The sequence below is a fragment of the Molossus molossus genome, unplaced genomic scaffold (genome assembly GCF_014108415.1).
Source record: "Molossus molossus isolate mMolMol1 unplaced genomic scaffold, mMolMol1.p scaffold_m16_p_1, whole genome shotgun sequence".
NCBI classification, from domain to species: Eukaryota; Metazoa; Chordata; class Mammalia; order Chiroptera; family Molossidae; genus Molossus; species Molossus molossus.
The window spans coordinates 18,516,029-18,535,845 of NW_023425344.1; the positions used below are offsets into that span (position 1 = coordinate 18,516,029).

Genomic DNA, 19,817 nt, shown 5'->3' on the forward strand with positions numbered 1-19,817 from the left:
CTCGGTGGACGGATCCTGCTGTGCGTCGGTACTGGCTGCGCCCCACGAAGTTAGGGAATTGTTTGTGGGAAGATGAAATCAAACCACGCAAAGTGCTATGAGCTTATTCTAAGCCCGGAACGCTCGGAATACAAACCCAGAGCCTGGGGCCAGTTTTCCCTGAGGGATGACAACGTACCTGTATGCCAGGCACCGCACAAAGGCTGACCTGTCGTTATTTCACTCTCCCGCCGCCACCAACAACCTTGTGGGGCAGGCATTATTACACGATCCCTAATTTTCCCTCTGGAAACCGAGAACAGATTAATTTTTCCACAGGTCACACAGCTGAAAAGGGGTGGAGTTGCCATTTCCACCAGGTTTGTCTGATTCCAAAACTCAGAGCTGCCCACCAGAAGCTTGAAATAGATGGCAAATCGTGAACTTTGGATGTTAAGAGGTATAAACCAGGCTGTAAGAGACAGTTGGGCGGCAAGGAAAAGGGGCTCAAAGTAGATTTTGAATGGTTTTGGCAAGAGGAAAGGAGAGAAGAAAGCTTGGGAGGCAAGGAAAGAAAACCAAAGGCTTGGGAGTGGGAGAGGAAGCCTGAGAAGAAAGGGAAGTGATTTCCTTAAAGAGAACCTTTTCTGTTAGGCTGTAATTACAGAGATAGGTTTGTCTTCCAAAGCAATGGACTTTTCTTTTATGCCCTAAAGTTTATGCTAGGTGCACAGTGATACCTCTGTTCAGCAAGAAGACGCATTCCGGCCACTCATTTCACAGTCGGAAACCTCTGTACCGGTGACAAAGATGAAATGAGAGGGAGAATTTATTGCTGGACCCTGGCTTGAGTGAGAGAGGTTTCTTCAGTGCTTGCAGGTTCCCTGTCTCCTTTGTGGCTACGGTGGTGAGGAATAAACACTTAAACCCAAATCTAGTATCTCTTGGTGTCAATATGCACCTCATCTTTCAAAGAAAGAAAGAAAGAAAGAAAGAAAGAAAGAAAGAAAGAAAGAAAGAAAGAATTCACATCGTGTTTATTTAAAGAAGGTTAGCCTCTGTTATTTGTTAATTTGTTCGTGGTTTTATACTGTTGTTATTGCTATAATACAGCTTATCTACCGAATTTAGCAACTGATTACTACCTTGTATTAGCCTCTAATTGTTTAATGGGTGTAAATTTTCTCTCTTAAGCAAGATTGTAAGTTTCCCCAGACAGGAACTATGTTTTCTATTTTATATAGCTAAGTACTGACTTAAAAGATCCCCACTACTCAGTAACCTGCCTGGCACATACTAGGCACTCAGTAAATATTAAGTGAATGAAATGTTAAATGAATGAAATGGAGACATTATTCGTTATTTTCTTTATATTTTCCTGGTTATCTAGCAGAATTATGTTCTTTTGGTGGACACTCAGCAAACGTGTGGCTTAATTGCTGTGCCTTTCAGCAAGGGAAATACAATCTCCCTGTTGCCCTATAAAGAATTGCCACCTGAACATCATGTTCCCAAGAAGTCTGTCAAGAAGTAATTGTTGATAGATTGGTTAGCCTCAAAGAAATTCTTGATTCTTTTCTGAACTGTGCATCACACTTCCACAGTGGTGCTTCATTTGAGGTAGGTGAAGCCAAGTCAAGGCTGAACCACTTTTCTTCTGTGAAATCTATTCCCCTGACAGTAAAGACTCCATGAGGTGATGTAGGGGTAATGAGTTCAAGTAATGTTTTAATATGAGAGTGAGAGGCTAGAGCAAATCGCTTTCAATGTTTCCATTCAGTGGTGCTAAATCTGACCCTGTCTCCCATTAACTATCTGTGTGTGTGTGTGCGCGCGCGCAAGTTATTTAACATTCCTAGGCCTTAGTTTCTTGCTTTGTAAATGGGTTTGATAACAAGGATATCACCACCTAACCCTAAGAATTATAATGTGTAAATTTGTAAAGCGCTTAGAACAGCACACTGGCAAGCGCTTTGTGTTGACATGTAAATAAAACGCTACGGTAGGCTAACCTCCACTTCTACATTGCTAGCCTCCTGGAAGCCCCACCTATGTTAAAATTCCATTTTATAGATTTATTTCCCCTAACGCTGTTTCCAATTACCAGGCTTTCAGGAATCATGCAATTATTTTTTGCTGCGGTTTACAGAGTTATAACTCGCTCAAATGATTTGGAATATCCGTACTCTTCTTCGCCACCCCCTTGGTCGCCCCACTCCCCAGCAATCGCAGTGGAGACGTGAATAGGGGAGGAGGGTTCGCCTGTCTTCCTTCCTACCCCACAACGTCGCAGCTCAGCTAACTCGTTGGAAACCATCCGGCAGCCCTCCTCCAGTCTGCAGGGAACGCCCCTGGGGCGGGGCTGGGCGCCGCGCAGGCGCAGTGTGGTAGCCCCGCGCCTGCGCCGAATAGGGACTAAACGAGGCGGGGGATTGGTATGCCAGCGAGTGTGTGAGGGGAGGAGGCGTCGGGCCGTTCGTGGTACTACGACTTGCGCGGGCCGGAGGGGGCGGGGGGATGCGCCGCGGCGGCGGCGGCGGCAGCACGGGCGCGGGCGCTGGGCTGGTGTTTGGAGGCGCAAGAGCAGCGGATCCCGGTCTCGCTGCTGCAGCAGCGCGAGTGTCGCGCGCGGCCGAGGACGCCTTACCTCTCTGCTCCTCACTTTTTTTCCTTTAAATTTTAAATAACCGGAACCAATGAACGCAGCGGGGACCCGGGCTCCCAAGGCCGCCGGTGCCGAGGGGACCAGGCTGGCGTCCGGCGAAAGCTCGCGTCCGAGGCGACGGGGGCGGCCCGAGGAGTCGCAGGCGGCGGCTCCTCGCGGAGGGAGCGAGTGGCCGGCGGTTGGGGCGCCGCCGCGATTTCTCCCCGTTCCTCCTCCGCGCCCTCATCCCGCCACGACGCCCGGCCCGGCCTCGGGCTGCCTGCGGCGGAGGCGCTGGGCTGCGCTGCTGGTGTTCGGGCTGCTGGTGGCCGGCGCGGCGGACGGATGCGAGCTGGTGCCCAGGAATCTCCGTGGGAGGCGGGCGTCGGGCTCTGCCGCGGCAGCCGCCTCCTCTCCCGCCTCGGCGGCGGCCGACAGCCCGGCGCTCATGACAGGTGAGGGCCAGGGGTCGGCGGGTGGGGCTCGGCCGGTCGCTGCAGGACCCCCATCCCCGGGAGGGGCCCGCGGGCGTCCGCCATTCGACTGTCCTGGCCAGTGCGCGATGCCGAGCTGGACGCCCGGACGCCAGTGTCCTGGCTGCTGCTTCGTCGCGGTCCCCTAAACTCCGGACGCCTTCCCTTTACCGCCCCCCCCCCGCCCCCGACACCTCGCTTTCGACTGAGTCTGTCCACGGCACTCGCCTCTCTGCCTTCAGTAGGGCTTCCCGGTGTTCCACGCTTATCTTATGCGGAGCTTTCTCCGGAGCTGCAGAAGAGCCAGCAGGGTCTGCAGGGTACAGGGCTGATTTTTTTTTTTTTTTTTTTTTTTAAGCTGCAAGAAAAAGTCAGCAGCGGCAATGCGGTATTGAGTCCACCTCTGGTGTTGCTTTTGCAAAAGCAGCTGGCTGCGAGTTTTGAGGCTCAAAGCCCCGCCTGAGCACAATGCCCCAGGGGAGACTGCTAAAAGATTCTTTGAGAGTCAATACCTAGTGGCATTAGTGGTTCCGTAGTAGTAGTATGAGGAAACCTCTAGTCTACTGTGTGTGTTTTTTGAGTGGTGGGAAGAAGACCGTTTTAAAAGATGGAAAAGTGTTTGCTAGTGGGAGCATCGCTGGGTGACAAAGGGTGCAGAAAGCTCAGCAGGTAACCAGCAAAGTACCAAAAATTGACCAAGTGCAGGATATTCAGAGCTTGTATTTGAGCAGCACAGTTTTAATGGACTGCACCAGCATCTTTTAAATATAGAACGTTCTCGAAATTATTGAAAACTTGCAAACATGTTTGGTAAGCTTAGATAGAAAACTGAATCTTGTTCAGCTTCCCAGTGTCATGTACAATGTTGGGGATTAAGTAAGGATGTAAGGATCTTAAAATGATTTATTTTGGAAAAGTAGTGTAGCTAATGTTTATTTTTTGTACTTTATTTTAAAAAGTGATCTGTAGATTTTCTGTATTAACTGCAAGACTAAAAAGGAAAAAGTAAAGCAGAACAAGATGACACATCATTAATTTAACTAAAGTGATAGTCCAGCAGGCATCTGAAAGTTACTAACAGCTGCTCTGAGAAGTGTTCATGAGCTGTATTCTTTAGAGCAAAGCAGCTATTCTTTGGATTTTATGACAGGATGTTTACTATTCTAGAGAAGAGGGCGTTGGTAAATTTCACAAGGTCTTTGGAAGTTGTAATGTATAGAACATAATGATCCGAATATTTAAGTTGCTCTACCCCGAAACTTATCAAGCCCTTTTAACTGGAACTTGGAACATCAAACCTATCACTGGTAATGTGGGTAAAATGATTACACAATGATCAGTATTAGGAGCATAGTATAGTTTGAGTGAGAGGATAGGTTGGATAGTCTTGTGCCTGAATAGTCTTTATTCTCCACATAAAAATGTGGCAACTAAAACTAGGGTGAAGAATAGTGATTATTAGGAAAGTAGCAGGATAAAAGTATAATGTGAAGGTTTAATGCCTCCTGCAGGAAAGGAGGGAGCAGAAATACTGGAACTTCTAGGAGCTAGCTATAGGAGTGCGGCTCATGGATTCTTGAGCAGAAAAGTTAGATTAAAAAATAATTGGCTGTTTTATCAACATGTAGTTGGTAGAAGTTCACGTGATTCAGAAAATTTAGTATTTATTAACCACTAACAGTATATTGTATACTCGGTGGCTTTCATCAAGGAAATTACTTCAGATGGAATTTTAATAAACTTTATAATCCTTCCTTTTGAAGACTTAAATTTCTGAGATATTTGTGGCATTGTGGAAAAGGTGGGCTGATTCTTACTGGATAAAAAGTTTAATATATTCCACAAAGTGAGTTTGTGCTGTAGTGCTTTAAAATAAGTTTACTACAATAATATTAACCTTGGAATTTATTTTTAATGTTCTTGCTCTTTCCCTTTGGTAGAATATAGATTTTTAGCAAGTTGAACTTGTCCATTTAAAGTGTAAGATCATCAAACTACATTATGTACAAGTTAAATTGTAGTCATTTTAATAAGTTTATGTAAATACAGTCATTAGCACTGGTATCTGGGAAAAGTGATTGAAAGTCTATGATAAAGTAAGAGCAAATTAAAAATTTCTTTGAACTATATGGTCTCTATATAGAGTTCCTTCCTATTCTTCTAATTGTATGAATGATGCTTTCTTTTATAATTTCTATTGTAAATGTTGTGCTGAACCCAGAACATAATTATTGCTGTTGTATATACCTCAGGAAGTAGACCCATAGACTGAACTTAAAAATACTATTATCATGTTCTAGGCAGTGTTAATGGATAGAAATGGAGTAGAGAGCATTAGTAATAAAACTACCCTTTATGTGAATTTTGAAAAAGAATTCCTGAAAGAATTCTGAGACAATTGTTCTATCTAGCTCCATATTAAAGTTGTTATATAGCTGTGATTATTCTGTATAGCTCTGAAACTGACAGCCAAAATCACTTTATCTTCTTTCTTCCTCTGCAGATTGGTATTTTAATTCCGACCTTTATAAACTTCATTAGAATTTGCCTCATACTAATAAAATCTAGAAAACATTCTTTTTCACTGCAATTTTGCCTTAAGAGTTTTACTTTAGACCTTTAGTGTATTTTAAGAATAAATTACCGTTTAATCATTTATTGTATACCTAGTTTTAAGCAAGCAAATATTCTTATAGAGAGACTATGACAGATCATCAAAATAAACAGACCCTTTGTCATAATACATATTTACATTTTCTTTTCTTTTTTATATTATCTTTTCATGATTCATTGTGCAAATATTTTGATAAGACAAAACCAATATTTATAATGTTGTGTAGTAAGGACTTAAATTATATGTATTAGGGCTCTTTCTTTGAATGTAATTGAAATTTAAGGCAGATTAGGGATTGATGACTGAGAGCTTACTGATTGTGATATAAAGCAGTGCTTTAATAATTTAAAACATTACTATATTTTTTTCTTTTTTTACCTAACAGATTTAGAATCAGTAAGTTGATCCCATTGAGGAGTGATTGATCTCATCAGATATGGTCTCTGAAAAATAGTTTATGAAAGGGCAGTGGATATATATGTGTATATATACACACACACACTATATATATCTTTATAATAGACACATCAATACATAAATATATCACATATATAGAATACAATTTTTTTTTATTTTAAAATATTTTTCCTTTATTGATTTAGAGAGAGAGGAAGGGAAAAGAAGAGAGAGATAGAAACATCAATGAGAGAGAACATCGATTGGCTGCCTCCTGACTGCCCCCTCCCCCACTGGGGATTTGCCCACAACCTGGGCATGTGCTCTGACCTGGAATTGAACCAGCAACCTCTTGGTGCATGGGTGATGCTCAACCACTGAGCCACACCGACCGGGCTAGAATACAATTATTTATTATTGCAAAATATGTAGAATAATTTAAATAAAAATTTTTTATATGGGATTACTTTCTAAGTTTCATAATTTTTTCAAACAAATAACTTTGGAAATATTTGTTTCTATCATTTTTTTAAATGAATGCAACCTTCTTTAGTACCTATATAGAGGGTTTATCTTAACTATAATTTCACTAATTTTTAAAACATGTCTTTTGGAAGTTTTCAAATTTCAATGAAAATTTAAAATAATTTTTATTAGTCTAAAAGAAGTTTAGAAGAGCCACTTTACTCACCAGCATTAAACACATCTGTGTTTTGGGGTTTTAATTAATTTAGATGAAAATATCACACATGAGCGTGATTGTCACTGTAAAAATCTTAAGCTTCACTTCTATTTATTATTTTAATTTTAATTAATTAATTAATTTTTGTTACAGATGTTTCTCCTTTTCCCCCCATTGACACCTTCCTCTCCTCTCCCTTCTCCCCACCCCCTTCACTGTATTATCTGTGTCCATGGTTATTTTCTGATCCCTGCTTCTATGTTTCTGGATTTGTTTTGTTCATCAGCTTTTAAACTTCACTTTTAACGATCTCATCCTGCATCCCTAACGTTTACTTAGCAAATGCTGTCTTTTTTTTTTTTTTTAAATGATTTTTTTAGTGTAGTTTATATGTGTTGCTTTGAGGAATATTTTAGGATGAATACATTTGTTAATGTTTACAGTGGGAGAGTAGTTAAACTCAGTGTAGTTCATATAGTAATAGTAAACTGCTTTTCTTCCTTTAGTGATGTTATTCTTTTTTTTTTTTTTAAATCTTCACTTTAGGATATTTTTTTTTTATTGGTTTTAGAGAGAGGAAGGGAGAGAGAAACATTGATTGGTTGCCTCTCATATGAGCCCTGATTAGGGTTCAAACCTGAAACCTAGGTATGTGCCCTGACTGGGAATCAAACCTGCAACCTTTTGGTATAGGGGAGGACGCTCGGACCAACTGAGACACCTGGCTAGGGCTGAAGTTGCTCTTTCTGAATTTAGTTTATAATTTCCTGAAGCTGCCTTTTGATGGCTAGGTTTTCTGTTGTATCCTCTTTTTTTCTTCTCTGTAGTTATCATTATTAGTCCCTTTCCTTATCAGTCTTTGGCCATTGCAGTAGAAGTTTTTTGTTTGTTTGTTTTTGATTCGCTGTTGCTAATGACAGGATTAAAGAATCTATTCCTTCATTTTGATCTAGTCTATTGTGAACATTTAAGAATTAGTAGGAATCTTTTTTGGTCTAGAAACATTGCATCCCTTGGTACTTATTGAGAATACCATAGCAGAACTGATTGGTCTCTGTTGGGAATCCCCGGCACAGGAATAACTCAAGAGGGCTGGTTGGAAAAGTGAGTTCAAGATTTAGTGGAACTTCAATATAGGAGGATCCGCACAGGAATTCATTAATTTGCTAAAGGCTTGCTTTGGATATTTGCTGATGTTTTAGATTGATTTAGATTTTTAAGTAAGTGTATGCAGCATTTCGATATTGGCCTACTTATGATAATAATGCAGTGTGGAACACTTTCAAAATGATGCTTTGGGATCCATATGTATATGGTAGCTAAGATATAAACTGGTTAAGCTAATGTTAAAATTAACAGCTAATAATGTGATAAAGGAACCATTTCTGATATTCACTAGAATTTGGACTCTATTGAGATCTGTCTAGGAGATTAATTCTGAATTGATTAGATTTCATTAACCAAGAAATTATTAAGCACAAGCAGAATACTAACTCCATGGAAAAGAATACAAAAATGAATAAGAAATGGGTCTGCCTATTGGGAATAATAGGTATATTTATTCAAATATTGTTGGCTGTCAGTATTGTGCTAAGTGCTTTATATACATCACTGTATTTGATTCTGAGATTAACCCCGATAGCTGCTAAATTAAAAACAAAAAAAGAGATGAGGATAGTGAAGATAATTCTTAAGTAACTTGTCCAAGGTCATACTTAAATAGCAGTCCAATGTTGGCCTCAGTTTCTCTGATTCCAAAGCTTTGATTCTTAGCTGGTACACACAACTAAACATAATAATGGAATGGACTGATTAGTATCATAATAGACTGCAACATTTTTGGGAAAGGAAGGCTATTAGGGAATAAATATTACTTGGAGGAGGGTAGGGTTTGAGCTGGACCTTGATGTATAGATACAGCTTCTTGTGGAGATGAGTGAAAGGGCTTTCTAGGGGGAGGCATATGCAAGAATAAGGTAAATTAATATATATATATATATATATATATATTTTTTTTTTTTTTTAGTTAAGCACAGTGTGTATATAGAGTAGTGGGAAATGCAAGGAGAAAGAAGGTTCAGGCCAAATTATTAAGGGTTTTAATATTCTCTAATTTATTCCGTATGTATTGAAATGTCAACACATCTAAAACTAGGTACTCAGCCATATGCTGGGGAATATGGAAAGCCACAGGAAAATTATGATGCATATTCTTGGCATATTCATTTTACTAGATTATGTGGGAAACAATCATTAAGTATTTAATCGATAGAATTTAAAATATTTAACAATGTTTTATTTACCAGTAATAAACATGCATATGTTAAGGAGAATATAAATTTAATTTTTAAGGTAACACAAAAGGCTTATTTTGACATTTCAGAGTGTTCATGTTATCTTGTCAAGGGTTGAGAAGTACTGTGATTTTTGAACAGGGGAATGTCATGTGTTTGAGAAAGGTCTGGGTACATGGAAGTGAGGAGATTATAGAGATTAAAAAAAAGAGTCCAGTTAAGCTATATAGAGGTAGATGTTTTAAGTTTAAATTATGCTTTGGCTATGCAAGTTAGAGGAAACTTTATAAAATTTTATTGTTAGATTTGAAATGAATCTGACTATAGGAAGTTTAAGAAACAAAAATTACCTTTTAATTTTAAACACCTAGAGTTTGTAAAATGACTTAAATTGTTACAAGTCCTAGAAAATATGCAAGAAGAAACACTGTTATGGTATCTTTTATTTTCAAATGTGCCTATTTAATATAAAATTTGTTTTTATGTATGATTAGATTTATACGGTGGTTTACAAAGCTGTTTATATAGAGCTTTGTAGTATTCCATATTTAAAAACATAGGTTTATTCCTTAACAAAGGATAACAATTTTCTCATTTAACATAATACATTAGAGTTGAACTACCCCCTCTTTGAATAACAATGAGTCAGAGTACTGGCATATTATTTGTTTCAAAATTAACTTTTGAATTTCACTGTGTGCATTTCAAGCTTGATTTGTAGATGATCTAACTGATTTGTTCTTTTCCTTATCCTAGATCTTTATATTAGTAGGTATTAGATATTTAATCCTTCTTGACAGTTTCTAATCCTACCTTCAGTAACTATTCTCCTTGACTGGTTTCATTGTTGCTGCTTTTAAGGGTGGTTCTCTCTTCAGTCTGGTGTTCCTCTAGTTTAGCTGAACATTTCCTCCTCAGAGAACTTCATTACTAGGAAAGTTCTAAATCGGGGATAGGGAACCCCAGGCCAATGATTGATTTGACTTTTGGCTTTATTTCATTTGGCCCTCAAGGTGCTACTGTGTACGCATCATGGCTGCACACCTGAGAGTAATTTCCTTTCTTCTAGGCTTCCTCAGTTGTATTGTCTAAAGTGAAACAATTTTAGGATTAAGACTAAAATTCGTTTTAAAATGTTTAATAGTGGTTTATTAATTGTTTTCTTAAGATATTAGTAACACCCTCCCCCTGCCCTGTATCCCTTATTTACCCTGGACTAGGGAACCACAGAGTATGAGAAGAACAGTTTACTTGGATTGACATTCATCTCAGAACCCAAGTGCTTGTATTTGTCCTAGTGTTTCTTGCTCGTGAATTTGTCTTTATGTGTGCTTATGGATCGTGGCCTCTGTGTAACTTGCTCTTTTTTCTCTAGTCATTTTCACTTTCTTTCTCTGCCTCTCTCTTTGATCTTCCTAAGCTTGTCATTATAGGGAACTGAAACACTTCAAAATGATTTTACTGAATTAAGTACTGGGTTTTTAATTTTAAAAATACTTGAAGTGAATATTGTATTTTTGTGGTTAAAAACATTAAGCTATCTCATCACAAACCCCTAGGGCAGCGGTTCTCAACCTTTGGGTCGCTACCCCTTTGGGGGTGTCGGATGACCCTTTCACAGGGGTCGTCTAAGACCATTGGAAATATGTGTGTTCCATTGGAAATATAGCAAAATTACAGTTATGAAGTAGCAACAAAAATAATTTTATAGCCCTGGCCGTTTGGCGCAGCGGTTGGAGCGTCGGCCTGCGGTACAGAGAGACCCGGGTTCGGTTCCCGCTAAGGGCACGTACCTCGGTTGCAGTTTGTCCCCGGCCCTGGTTGGTCGTGCGGGTGACAGCCACTCGATGTGTCCCTTCACGTCGATGTTTCTCTCTCTCTCTCTTCCTCTCTCTCCCTCCCGCTCTATCTGAACAAAAAATGGGAAAATGTCCTCGGGTGAGGATAAAAAAAAAAAAAATAATAATAATTTTATAATTGGGGGTCACCACAACATGAGGAACTGTATTAAAGGGTCATGGAATTAGGAAGGTTGAGAACCACTGTCGTAGAGTAATGGAAGTGATTTGTAGTAGTTTCTTATATGATTCTCAATAAGTGAAAAAGGTTTTTTAAACCTTTATTTGAAATTTTTACCTGCTACAGATCCATGTTATTGTGCTCATGTTTTCGTTCCATTGTTGTTTTTCTCTCTTAAAAAATACATGCTGTTGAGTAATAGATAATCTTGATCTCTCTTCTTTATTCCTATTCTCCAGCGATAAACCTCTAATTTTTCCATTAATGCCAAGTATGCATTGTTTCTTCTGTTTTCCCTACTGTGTGTCACCTTCGGCAGTTCTTTCTACTTTGTCACACATTCAGAATGTGTTAATCTTTGATATTTCTTTCATCTGTATTTCTGGGAATCAAATTTTAAAAAATCAACTGAAAGTTACCCTTTGCTACTTTTTGAATTTGCTTTTTAAAATATCCCCTCTGCTATGCATCCAGTGTTTGGTTCTAGGTTTGTGAAAATGGATCCTAAAATAGAGCTATAGAGAATAACCTGAAAATGCATGATCTAAAAGTGAAAAAGTCAGATTTTGGTGAATCTGTGTGTATTCATACATGTACTTTGAAGTATTATTAAGTGACTGTTTTGTGCCAGGTGTGATGTAAGGAATTGGGCATATAAAGATGCTGAAATTGACCATTTTTATTATTGTAAAAACAATATAAACTTGAAAATAACTCGAGAGTGGATTGCATACTCTAAAAAAAAAGTGTAAATACTATATTTGCTTTTTAAAAGGAAACACTGGTAGCTTATCTAGTAGCATTACTGCATTTATTAAAAAGATCTCTAGGCCTTGGCTGGGTGGCTCAGTTGGTTGGAGCGTTGTCCCATACGCCAAAAGATTGTGGTTTCGATTCTGGGTCAGGGTACATACCTAGGTTTGGGGTTTGATTCCTGGGTATGAGAGGGAACCGATGGATGTTTCTCACATCGATGTCTCTCTCTCTCTAGAAATCAATGACAATAACATCCTTGGGTGAGGATTAAAAAATATATGTATCAGAATATTTATCAGGAGTTTCTTATTATGTATTTGCAGTATTAAAAATAAGCCTCTCTTGCCTCGCCGGTGTGGCTCAGTGGATTGAGCATCGTCCAATGGACTGAGAGGTCCTGGTTTGATTCCTGGTCAGGGCATATGCCTGGGTTGCAGGCTCAATCCCCATAGGGGGTGTGCAGGAGGCAGCCAATCAATGTATCTCTCACATTGATGTTTCTATCTCTCTCTTCCTGTCTCTCTAAAAAAATCAATAAAAACATTAAAAAAAAATAAGCCTCTCTTCTCCCTTCTTTGGGACAAGGTATGATATAAATAAGTGTAGTTTTTTTTGTTGTTGTTCCTTCTTTTGTATCACTTTTATTCTTCATTAACAAACAAACAAAGAAACAATACTTCAGTAACTGTTATGTGCTATGCCTTTGGTATTTCAAGGTACCGACCCTGCTTTGTATTCCAAGAGGGGATATACCCAGGTAAAACGTGATGATACATTGTGATGCGGGTATAGGGCATGAGGGTGTGTGCTGTATTTAACAGAAGATAGAGTTTCTAACTTTGATGTGAAGAGGTGGATTATTAATGAAAAGTTTTTTCCAGATTGTCGGTATTCACTGAAATGTGTAAGAGTTTGTCAAATAGGGAAAAGTATAGCAGTGTGAGAGGAGGAAGGTGACTGGGGCGTGGCATTTGAGAATGTAGATGTAGATTGTGAATTACCAAGTTAGTCAATGGTTAGACCTCTTATAGGGCAGTAACATTCATCTTTGCATGTGGGATTCAAATTTATGCCAGGTATTTGTATATTTTATTTCATTTAACCATTATAGAATTCTTGTGAGGTTATCATCCCCATAATAGGTTACTATATGTAATGGAGATGTAGGATTTGTCTTCAATAATTTGTACTTTAAAAATTATCCAGTGCCAAGGATGTAATAAAGCACAGGGTGTAATTGGAGTTGAATTAGGAAATGAGCTGGAGAAGTAGCAAAATTACGCATTCTGATTAATCTTAAATTCTAGATTTTTATTGTCAAGGAACCTCATGAGTTTCCTTCTTCATTTGTTCTTGGTAAATAACCAGTTTTTTAAAAAAATTTGCTATTAAATATTCTGAAATCTTTTAAAAAAACCAATCATTTAAATTATATACTTCCTGGGGCCTAAGACTTAAAATAATGGTAACAATAAGTGGTATCAAAAAATGGTATCAATTACTATTTATGCTTTTTAAGAAAATGAATATTCCTTAAGGATAGAATATAATTTTTAAGAAGCATGGCATTTTGTATCTTGAACTTTTTCTGGGCCATAAGTCTGTTCCCACTTTTGGAAAGTGTGATGAAGAGCATAGCTTCAAGACTTGAGCAGCATTTCTTGGGCTTGAATCCCAGTCTGACAGTGGTTTTATAATTTTGGGTAGCTAATGTAATCTATTAGTGCCTAAATTTCTTTATCTCTGAAATGAATTTGAAGTGTGAATGAGTTCATCTGTGTGAAGTGCTTAGAACAGAGTCAGGCCAATGTAAGCATTCAATTATTGTTGACTTTTGTTTTTAATCTATAAATATAGATGTAGGATAGTTGTGTAAATGTGCTGTGATATATTGAGAATTATTGTTAAGATGTTTTATAATCATTTTAAAAAGTATGAAGATTCAGTTTTAGTCACTTCTGTGATCTATATAATCATTAATGATCTGAGATTAGATTGAGGAATAATATTGTATTTTTAAAAAGTTAGTTGTATCATTAACTTAAGTCATTTTGTACCATTAAACAGCTCCTCCCAGCCCTTAGTAACCACCATTTTACTTTTTGTTTCTATGAATTTGACTCCTTAATATACCTTGTACATTATTTGTTTTATTGTGACTAGCTTATTTCACTTAGCATAATGTCCTCAAAGTTCATTCTTATTGTAGAATGTGACAGGATTTTCTTCTTTAAAGTTGAGTAATATTCCATTGTATGTATACCACTTTTTTTTTTTTTTTTAAATATTTTTGCATTTACGTATCTTCAGACAGAGCAGGAGGGAGAGAGAGAGAGAAAGAGAGAGAGAGAGAAACATTAACGTGAGAGACACATCGACTGGCCGCCACCCATACCACCCCGACTGGGGCGGGGATGAACTGCAACTGAGGTACGTGCCCTTAGGGGAAACCAAACCTGGGACTCTGGTTTGTAGGCCAATCCTCAGGTTAGCTGAGCCAAACCTGCCAGGGCTATATACCACATTTTTAATTTCTAGTCACCTATGGATGGACAGTTGGGTTGCTTTTACCTCTTGGCTATTGTGACTAGTGATGCTATGAACACAAGTGTGCAAATATCTCTTTGAGATTCTGCTCTCTATTCTTTTGGATATATACTCAGAGTTAGAATTGCTGGATCATAGGGTAGTTCTATTTTAATTTTTTGAGGAACTTCCGTACTATTTTCTATGGTGATTGTACCTTTTTACAATCCCACCAACAGAGCACAAGGGTTCCAGTTGCTCCATGATTTCCATTTTAAAGATTTCTTTGGCTGCTGTTTGGGAATGAATTGTCGGGAGCTAGAGTGACTATAGGGAAATTGCCTAGGAAAGTAGTTATTAGGAGTCCAGCTGAGAGTTAATAATTGTTTGGACTAGGATTGTAGAAGAGGATGGATTAAGGAGATATTTTAGGATTAGAATTGATTTGGCTTGCTGATGGATTGGGAAACAGGAGTAAAAGAAAGGGAGAAATCAAGGACAGCTCTTAAATTGGTGACCTCAAGGTTTCTCGTGGTCTCCATGATACTAATGCCATTAGGAAAGTCTTTCCCAGATGCCCTCAACATGCTTCTTCTCATGTCTCATAGGTCAGTCCTGGGCTGTTGGACAAGGGATATGTTTAGAACAGTCAGGTTTCATTCTCTTAGGGCTGGAAGCCCACCTTCCTGAGCACGTATTTGAAGAAAGTGGAAGTTTTCTTAGGAAAGAAGAAGGGAGGAAATGACACAATAAAATTAACTTTGTAAGCTTTGGGGAAGTATCTTCACCTCTTTTGCCTCATTTATAAAATGGGGTATGACTACTTCACAGGGTTGTTGTGAAGATTAAATAAAATAGTGTAATTGATGTACTTAGGCAAGACAAGGAATAAATGCTCAATAAATGTCATTTTCTTTATTACCTGACTCCCCCTTCCTCCCAATCACCTTTTTTTTTTTTTTTTGGTTTTGTTTTGTTTTTGTTTTTTGAGGGGATAAATGGTGATAGAAAAAGTAAAATAAGATAACATTCTCATGGCCTGTGTGGCTCAGTGGTTGAGCATTGACACATGAGGCCACTGGTTCGATTCCTGGTCGGGGCACATGCCCAGGTTGTGGGCCAAATCCCCAGGGTGGCATGCAGGAAATGGCCAGTGTTTTCTCTCATCGATGTTTCTATCTCTCTCTCCTCTCCCTTTCTTTCTCTCTCAAATCAATAAAGAAAAAAAATAAAATAACATTAAAATACTCTATTTTTTTTTAAATGGTGCTACTGTTTTTCTAATCAACCAAATCTTGGGGTTATATTTGACCTTCTCCTCATTCTTTTCATTCTTATTGCTACCACATTAGTTCTGAACTAAATCATTTGTGCTAGATGATGTGGTCATCCTGTAACTCACCTTGTCCTGTCTTATATATATTACTTTCATTACTAAAACTTTTATTATTTTTAATTAATATCAACTTAAGTTTAAACTTGTTGTGTAGCTCATAGCAGACACAAATTCCCGCTCATCTTCATTTCACAAGTATGCTCCAGCAAAATTAGGCTACTTGTTGTTCTTTGTTTTTTATTTTTTTATTTATTTTTTATCCTCACCCGAGGATATTTTTCCATTTTTTGTACAGATAGAGTGGGAGGGAGAGAGAGAGAGAGAGAGAGAGAAACATCGACGTGAAGGGACACATCGAGTGGCTGCCACCCGCACGACCAACCAGGGCCAGGGACAAACTTGCAACCAAGGTACATGCCCTTAGCAGGAACCGAACCCGGGTCTCTTGGGACCGCAGGCCGACGCTCTAACCGCTGAGCCAAACTGGCCAGGGCTACTTGTTGTTCTTTGAATGCACCTTATATCCTCCTCTTATTCCTTTGCTTGAATATTTCCTTCATACTAGAGTGTCCTCTCCATCTCTCAAGGTCCATTTCAAATATTTGTTTATTCAGTCAGTAAATATTTATTGAACTGTTCTGTGTTCAGTGTACTATTGTACAAATTGAAGATACAGTGGTGGGTAAAAATTGACATGTTTCCTGCTCTTATGTGTTTCTTTTGTTATAAAGTCTTTCCAAAGTCACCTTCAATAAGACTGACTTCTTCTACCTTGGTACTTTCTTAACAGATTGTTTATACCCTTCTTCTTGCAATTCTTACTGGTAGTATCGTTCTTCTTATGTTGTACTACAGTGATTCTTCTTTCTTTTTAGCCATTTAAGGTACTGATTATGGTAGCTTTCTTGTAAAAGTTGTACCATAACCTTGAAAATACTTTTTGACGTGAATGTTTATTTTTAATTGCAATCTATTGTAATTAATGATACCTTATATCTATGTAGTGATTAATGGCTTACAAATATTGCTTTGACACATTGTGTCCAATACTTTTAAATATATGGGTAAGTTAGTCTGGAATATAGTATGATTTAATCATTGACATCTGTTTACCTAAGATGTCTTTGATGGTACTGAAAAATTATGTATGTTAAATATTTTTGGAAAGAACTGTAGCACATCTTTATTTGTGATTGCTAACTTCTAGTGGAAAAATGCTACAGGATAAATTTTCAGTTTCTAAAACTGAGCAGTTATGAGTTATGATTACTATATTATTCAGTTGGCTTAGGTCATGAATTCTTTTTTTTTTGAGTTTTTATAAAATTTATTTGAGCCAAACAGAGGATACACCTGGAAGCAAGATCTCAACGGACTGAGATAAATGCTTCAGAGAATAACAGTTTGCAGTTTCTTTTGTGCATCTTCTGAGATTAAGGAAGGAAACAGAATACTTGAAGGTGGTAGGAAGCGATTCAGGAATGGGATTACATATAGTTAAAATGATGTGCTCTTTTAGAGGCAGTTATTTATTTCAAAGTTATCTTAACCTAGATCACAGAAATAATGCACAGGGCTTGCTTAAGGCAGAGAGATAAATCTTTTGCTAAAAAGTTAGCTGCCTCAGGTGTGACTACCCCACTATGCCTTGCCCCATTAGGAATTTATGATCATATCACCCTGTGGAGTTACTTTCTATAGACACCACCCTCTTTTCTTTTTTGGTCCACAGATGTATTGGTCATAAATCAGTCTGAAGAATGCATTGATGATCAACCTTTGGTCAAGTAGTGTGGTCTCACAGCACTAGGAAGGCTCATTACTAGGAAGTCTCAGTATCGATGTCATCTTGTTGACCACTGGGGATGGGGCGTTACTGTAACCATGGGATCTGAGTTGAGGCTGAATTTTCCCCCAGTTAGAAGGGCAGGTAAATGGAAGGCATCAGGTCTTAGGGCCTTCGTTGTGGGAAAAACAAACAAACTCTGGATTATTTCTATCCTGTCAACTGTCATGATCTGAGTTTTGCCTTCTGTCTAATTTTTCTGTATTTGGCATCTAGTATAACATTTACATAAGCCACAAAAAGGGGCATTAAAAGTTGTCTTATATGTCTTCTTTAGCTTGGCAATAATGTAAAATGCCTCCTTTCAATAATGTCACTCAAATTTATTTTATTTAGGTCCAGCTTAAATGCATTATGATGTATGAAGAAATGTAAAAACACAAAAAACGAGGTACCCGGGGATCCAGGAAGAACTAAATCGCCGTCTTGTGTTTCTCATAGCCTTGACTATTCATTTACTTTTTAACAATTTTTTACCCATACAATATGGCCTAGAAGTTTTTCTATATATATTGAAACTTGAAACCTTTAAAACCTCGGTGTCTAATGAAAACTAAGAAGAAATAAATTGTCATTCTTTAGCTTGGACATTTTATAACTTTTAGAAACAGTTTTCATGGACATAAAAGTCAACTATTAACATGGACTTAGATTTATAAAATCTAGGCAAAATAAAAACATGTCTGTTTCACTTAAACCAACACACTTAAGCTAGCTTTTATTTACTAAGGATTAATCTTAGATCATGTGAAATTGAAAGGCATTTGAGTTAGTTTCTGAGAATTTTAGAAGAGCCAATTTTTACAAGTGCTTGCTTTTAAAAATTTTTTAACAATACCATCTAGAGGTAGAAAATTGTCTCACTTTTAATATACACATACACACAAACAGACCTTTTAGCCATGAGAAAAATGCACTAGTTTATAAAAGAACAATTGGGTCCAAATTTTGCCTTGGAGGCATTTATAATTTATATCTGTCCTTGACAAGTCAAATTCCAAATGACTTTCCCCCTTTTAAACTAAAGACTGGGGATTGTTCGATCCCGGGCCCTGGTCAGGGTCGTGTGGGAGGCAACTAATTGATGTGTCTCTCTCACATTGATATTTCTCTCTCTCCCTCCCACTCTACCTGAAGATTAAGGAAAAAAATACACACACACACCCCTATATCTCTGTCTCTATATCTCTATCTCTATCTCTATCTCTATCTCTATCTCTATCTCTATCTCTATCTCTATCTATATATCTAATCTCTCCTCTGGTGAGGATTGAAATAAGGACAGCCATTTTTAATACCTCAAAGGATTGGGTTGACACTTAACAACATAGGTTGATCTACTTATTTAAATCCTCTTTTGGAAACATTGAAAGAGCAAGAGCAATTAAATATATTTTAAATTCATTTTGCCTAATTTTATAGCTGGCTTGTTCTAATTATTTATTCAGAAATTAATTTAGAAGAATCAAAGGAGTTAGAATACCAACTTACATCATACACGAGAATAAACTCAAAATGGATAAAAGACTTAAATGTAACTCATGAATTCATAAAAATTCTAGAAGTAAATGTAGGCAACAAAATCTCAGACATCATCCGCAACAGAATTTTCACTGATACATAACCTAAGGCAACAGAAACAAAGGAAAAAAATGAACACATGGGACTACATCAAACTAAAAAGCTTCTGCATAGCATAAGATACAGTCATCAAAATGGAAAGGCAACACAGTGTATGGGAGAGCATAATTGACAATGATATATCAGCTAAGGGGTTAATTTCTAAAATATATAGAGTGCTCATACAACTCAACCAAAGGAAGACAAAGAACCTAGTTAAAAAATGGGCAGAGGACCTAACTAGACACCTCTCCAGAAAGGACATACAAATGGCCAAGAGACATATGAAGAAATGCTCAACATCACTAATCATCAGAGAGATGCAAATTAAAACAACTGTGAGGTACCACCTCATACCTGTCAGAATGGCCGCCATCAATAAATCATCAAACAACAAGTGTTGGCGAGGGTGTGGGAAAAGGGGACTCTAGTACATTGCTGGTGGGAATGCAGACTGGTGTAGCCACTGTGGAAAACACTATGGTGTTATCTCAAAAAGTTAAAAATTGAATTGCCATTTGACCCAGTGATCCCACTTTTAGGAATATACCCTAAGAAGCCTGAAACACCAATCAGAAAGAATATATGTACCCCTATGTTCATAGCAGCACTATTTATAATAGCTAAGATCT

At 37.9% G+C, this 19,817-nt stretch overlaps 1 protein-coding gene across 2 annotated transcripts in view; it reads left to right on the plus strand.

The window, feature by feature from the left end:
• Window positions 1–2,400: 2,400 nt before the first annotated feature.
• The window catches only part of STIM2 (stromal interaction molecule 2), a 164,576-nt gene continuing 147,159 nt past the window's right edge, over window positions 2,401–19,817 (plus strand). Inside the window, exon 1 of one of the 2 annotated variants that reach the window (XM_036258178.1) lies at window positions 2,401–3,078. In XM_036258178.1, the coding sequence (XP_036114071.1) occupies window positions 2,676–3,078 (403 nt within the window). In that variant the 5' untranslated portion in view covers window positions 2,401–2,675. The remainder of the gene's footprint in view (window positions 3,079–19,817) is intronic. The other variant, XM_036258176.1, reaches the window with a different exon arrangement.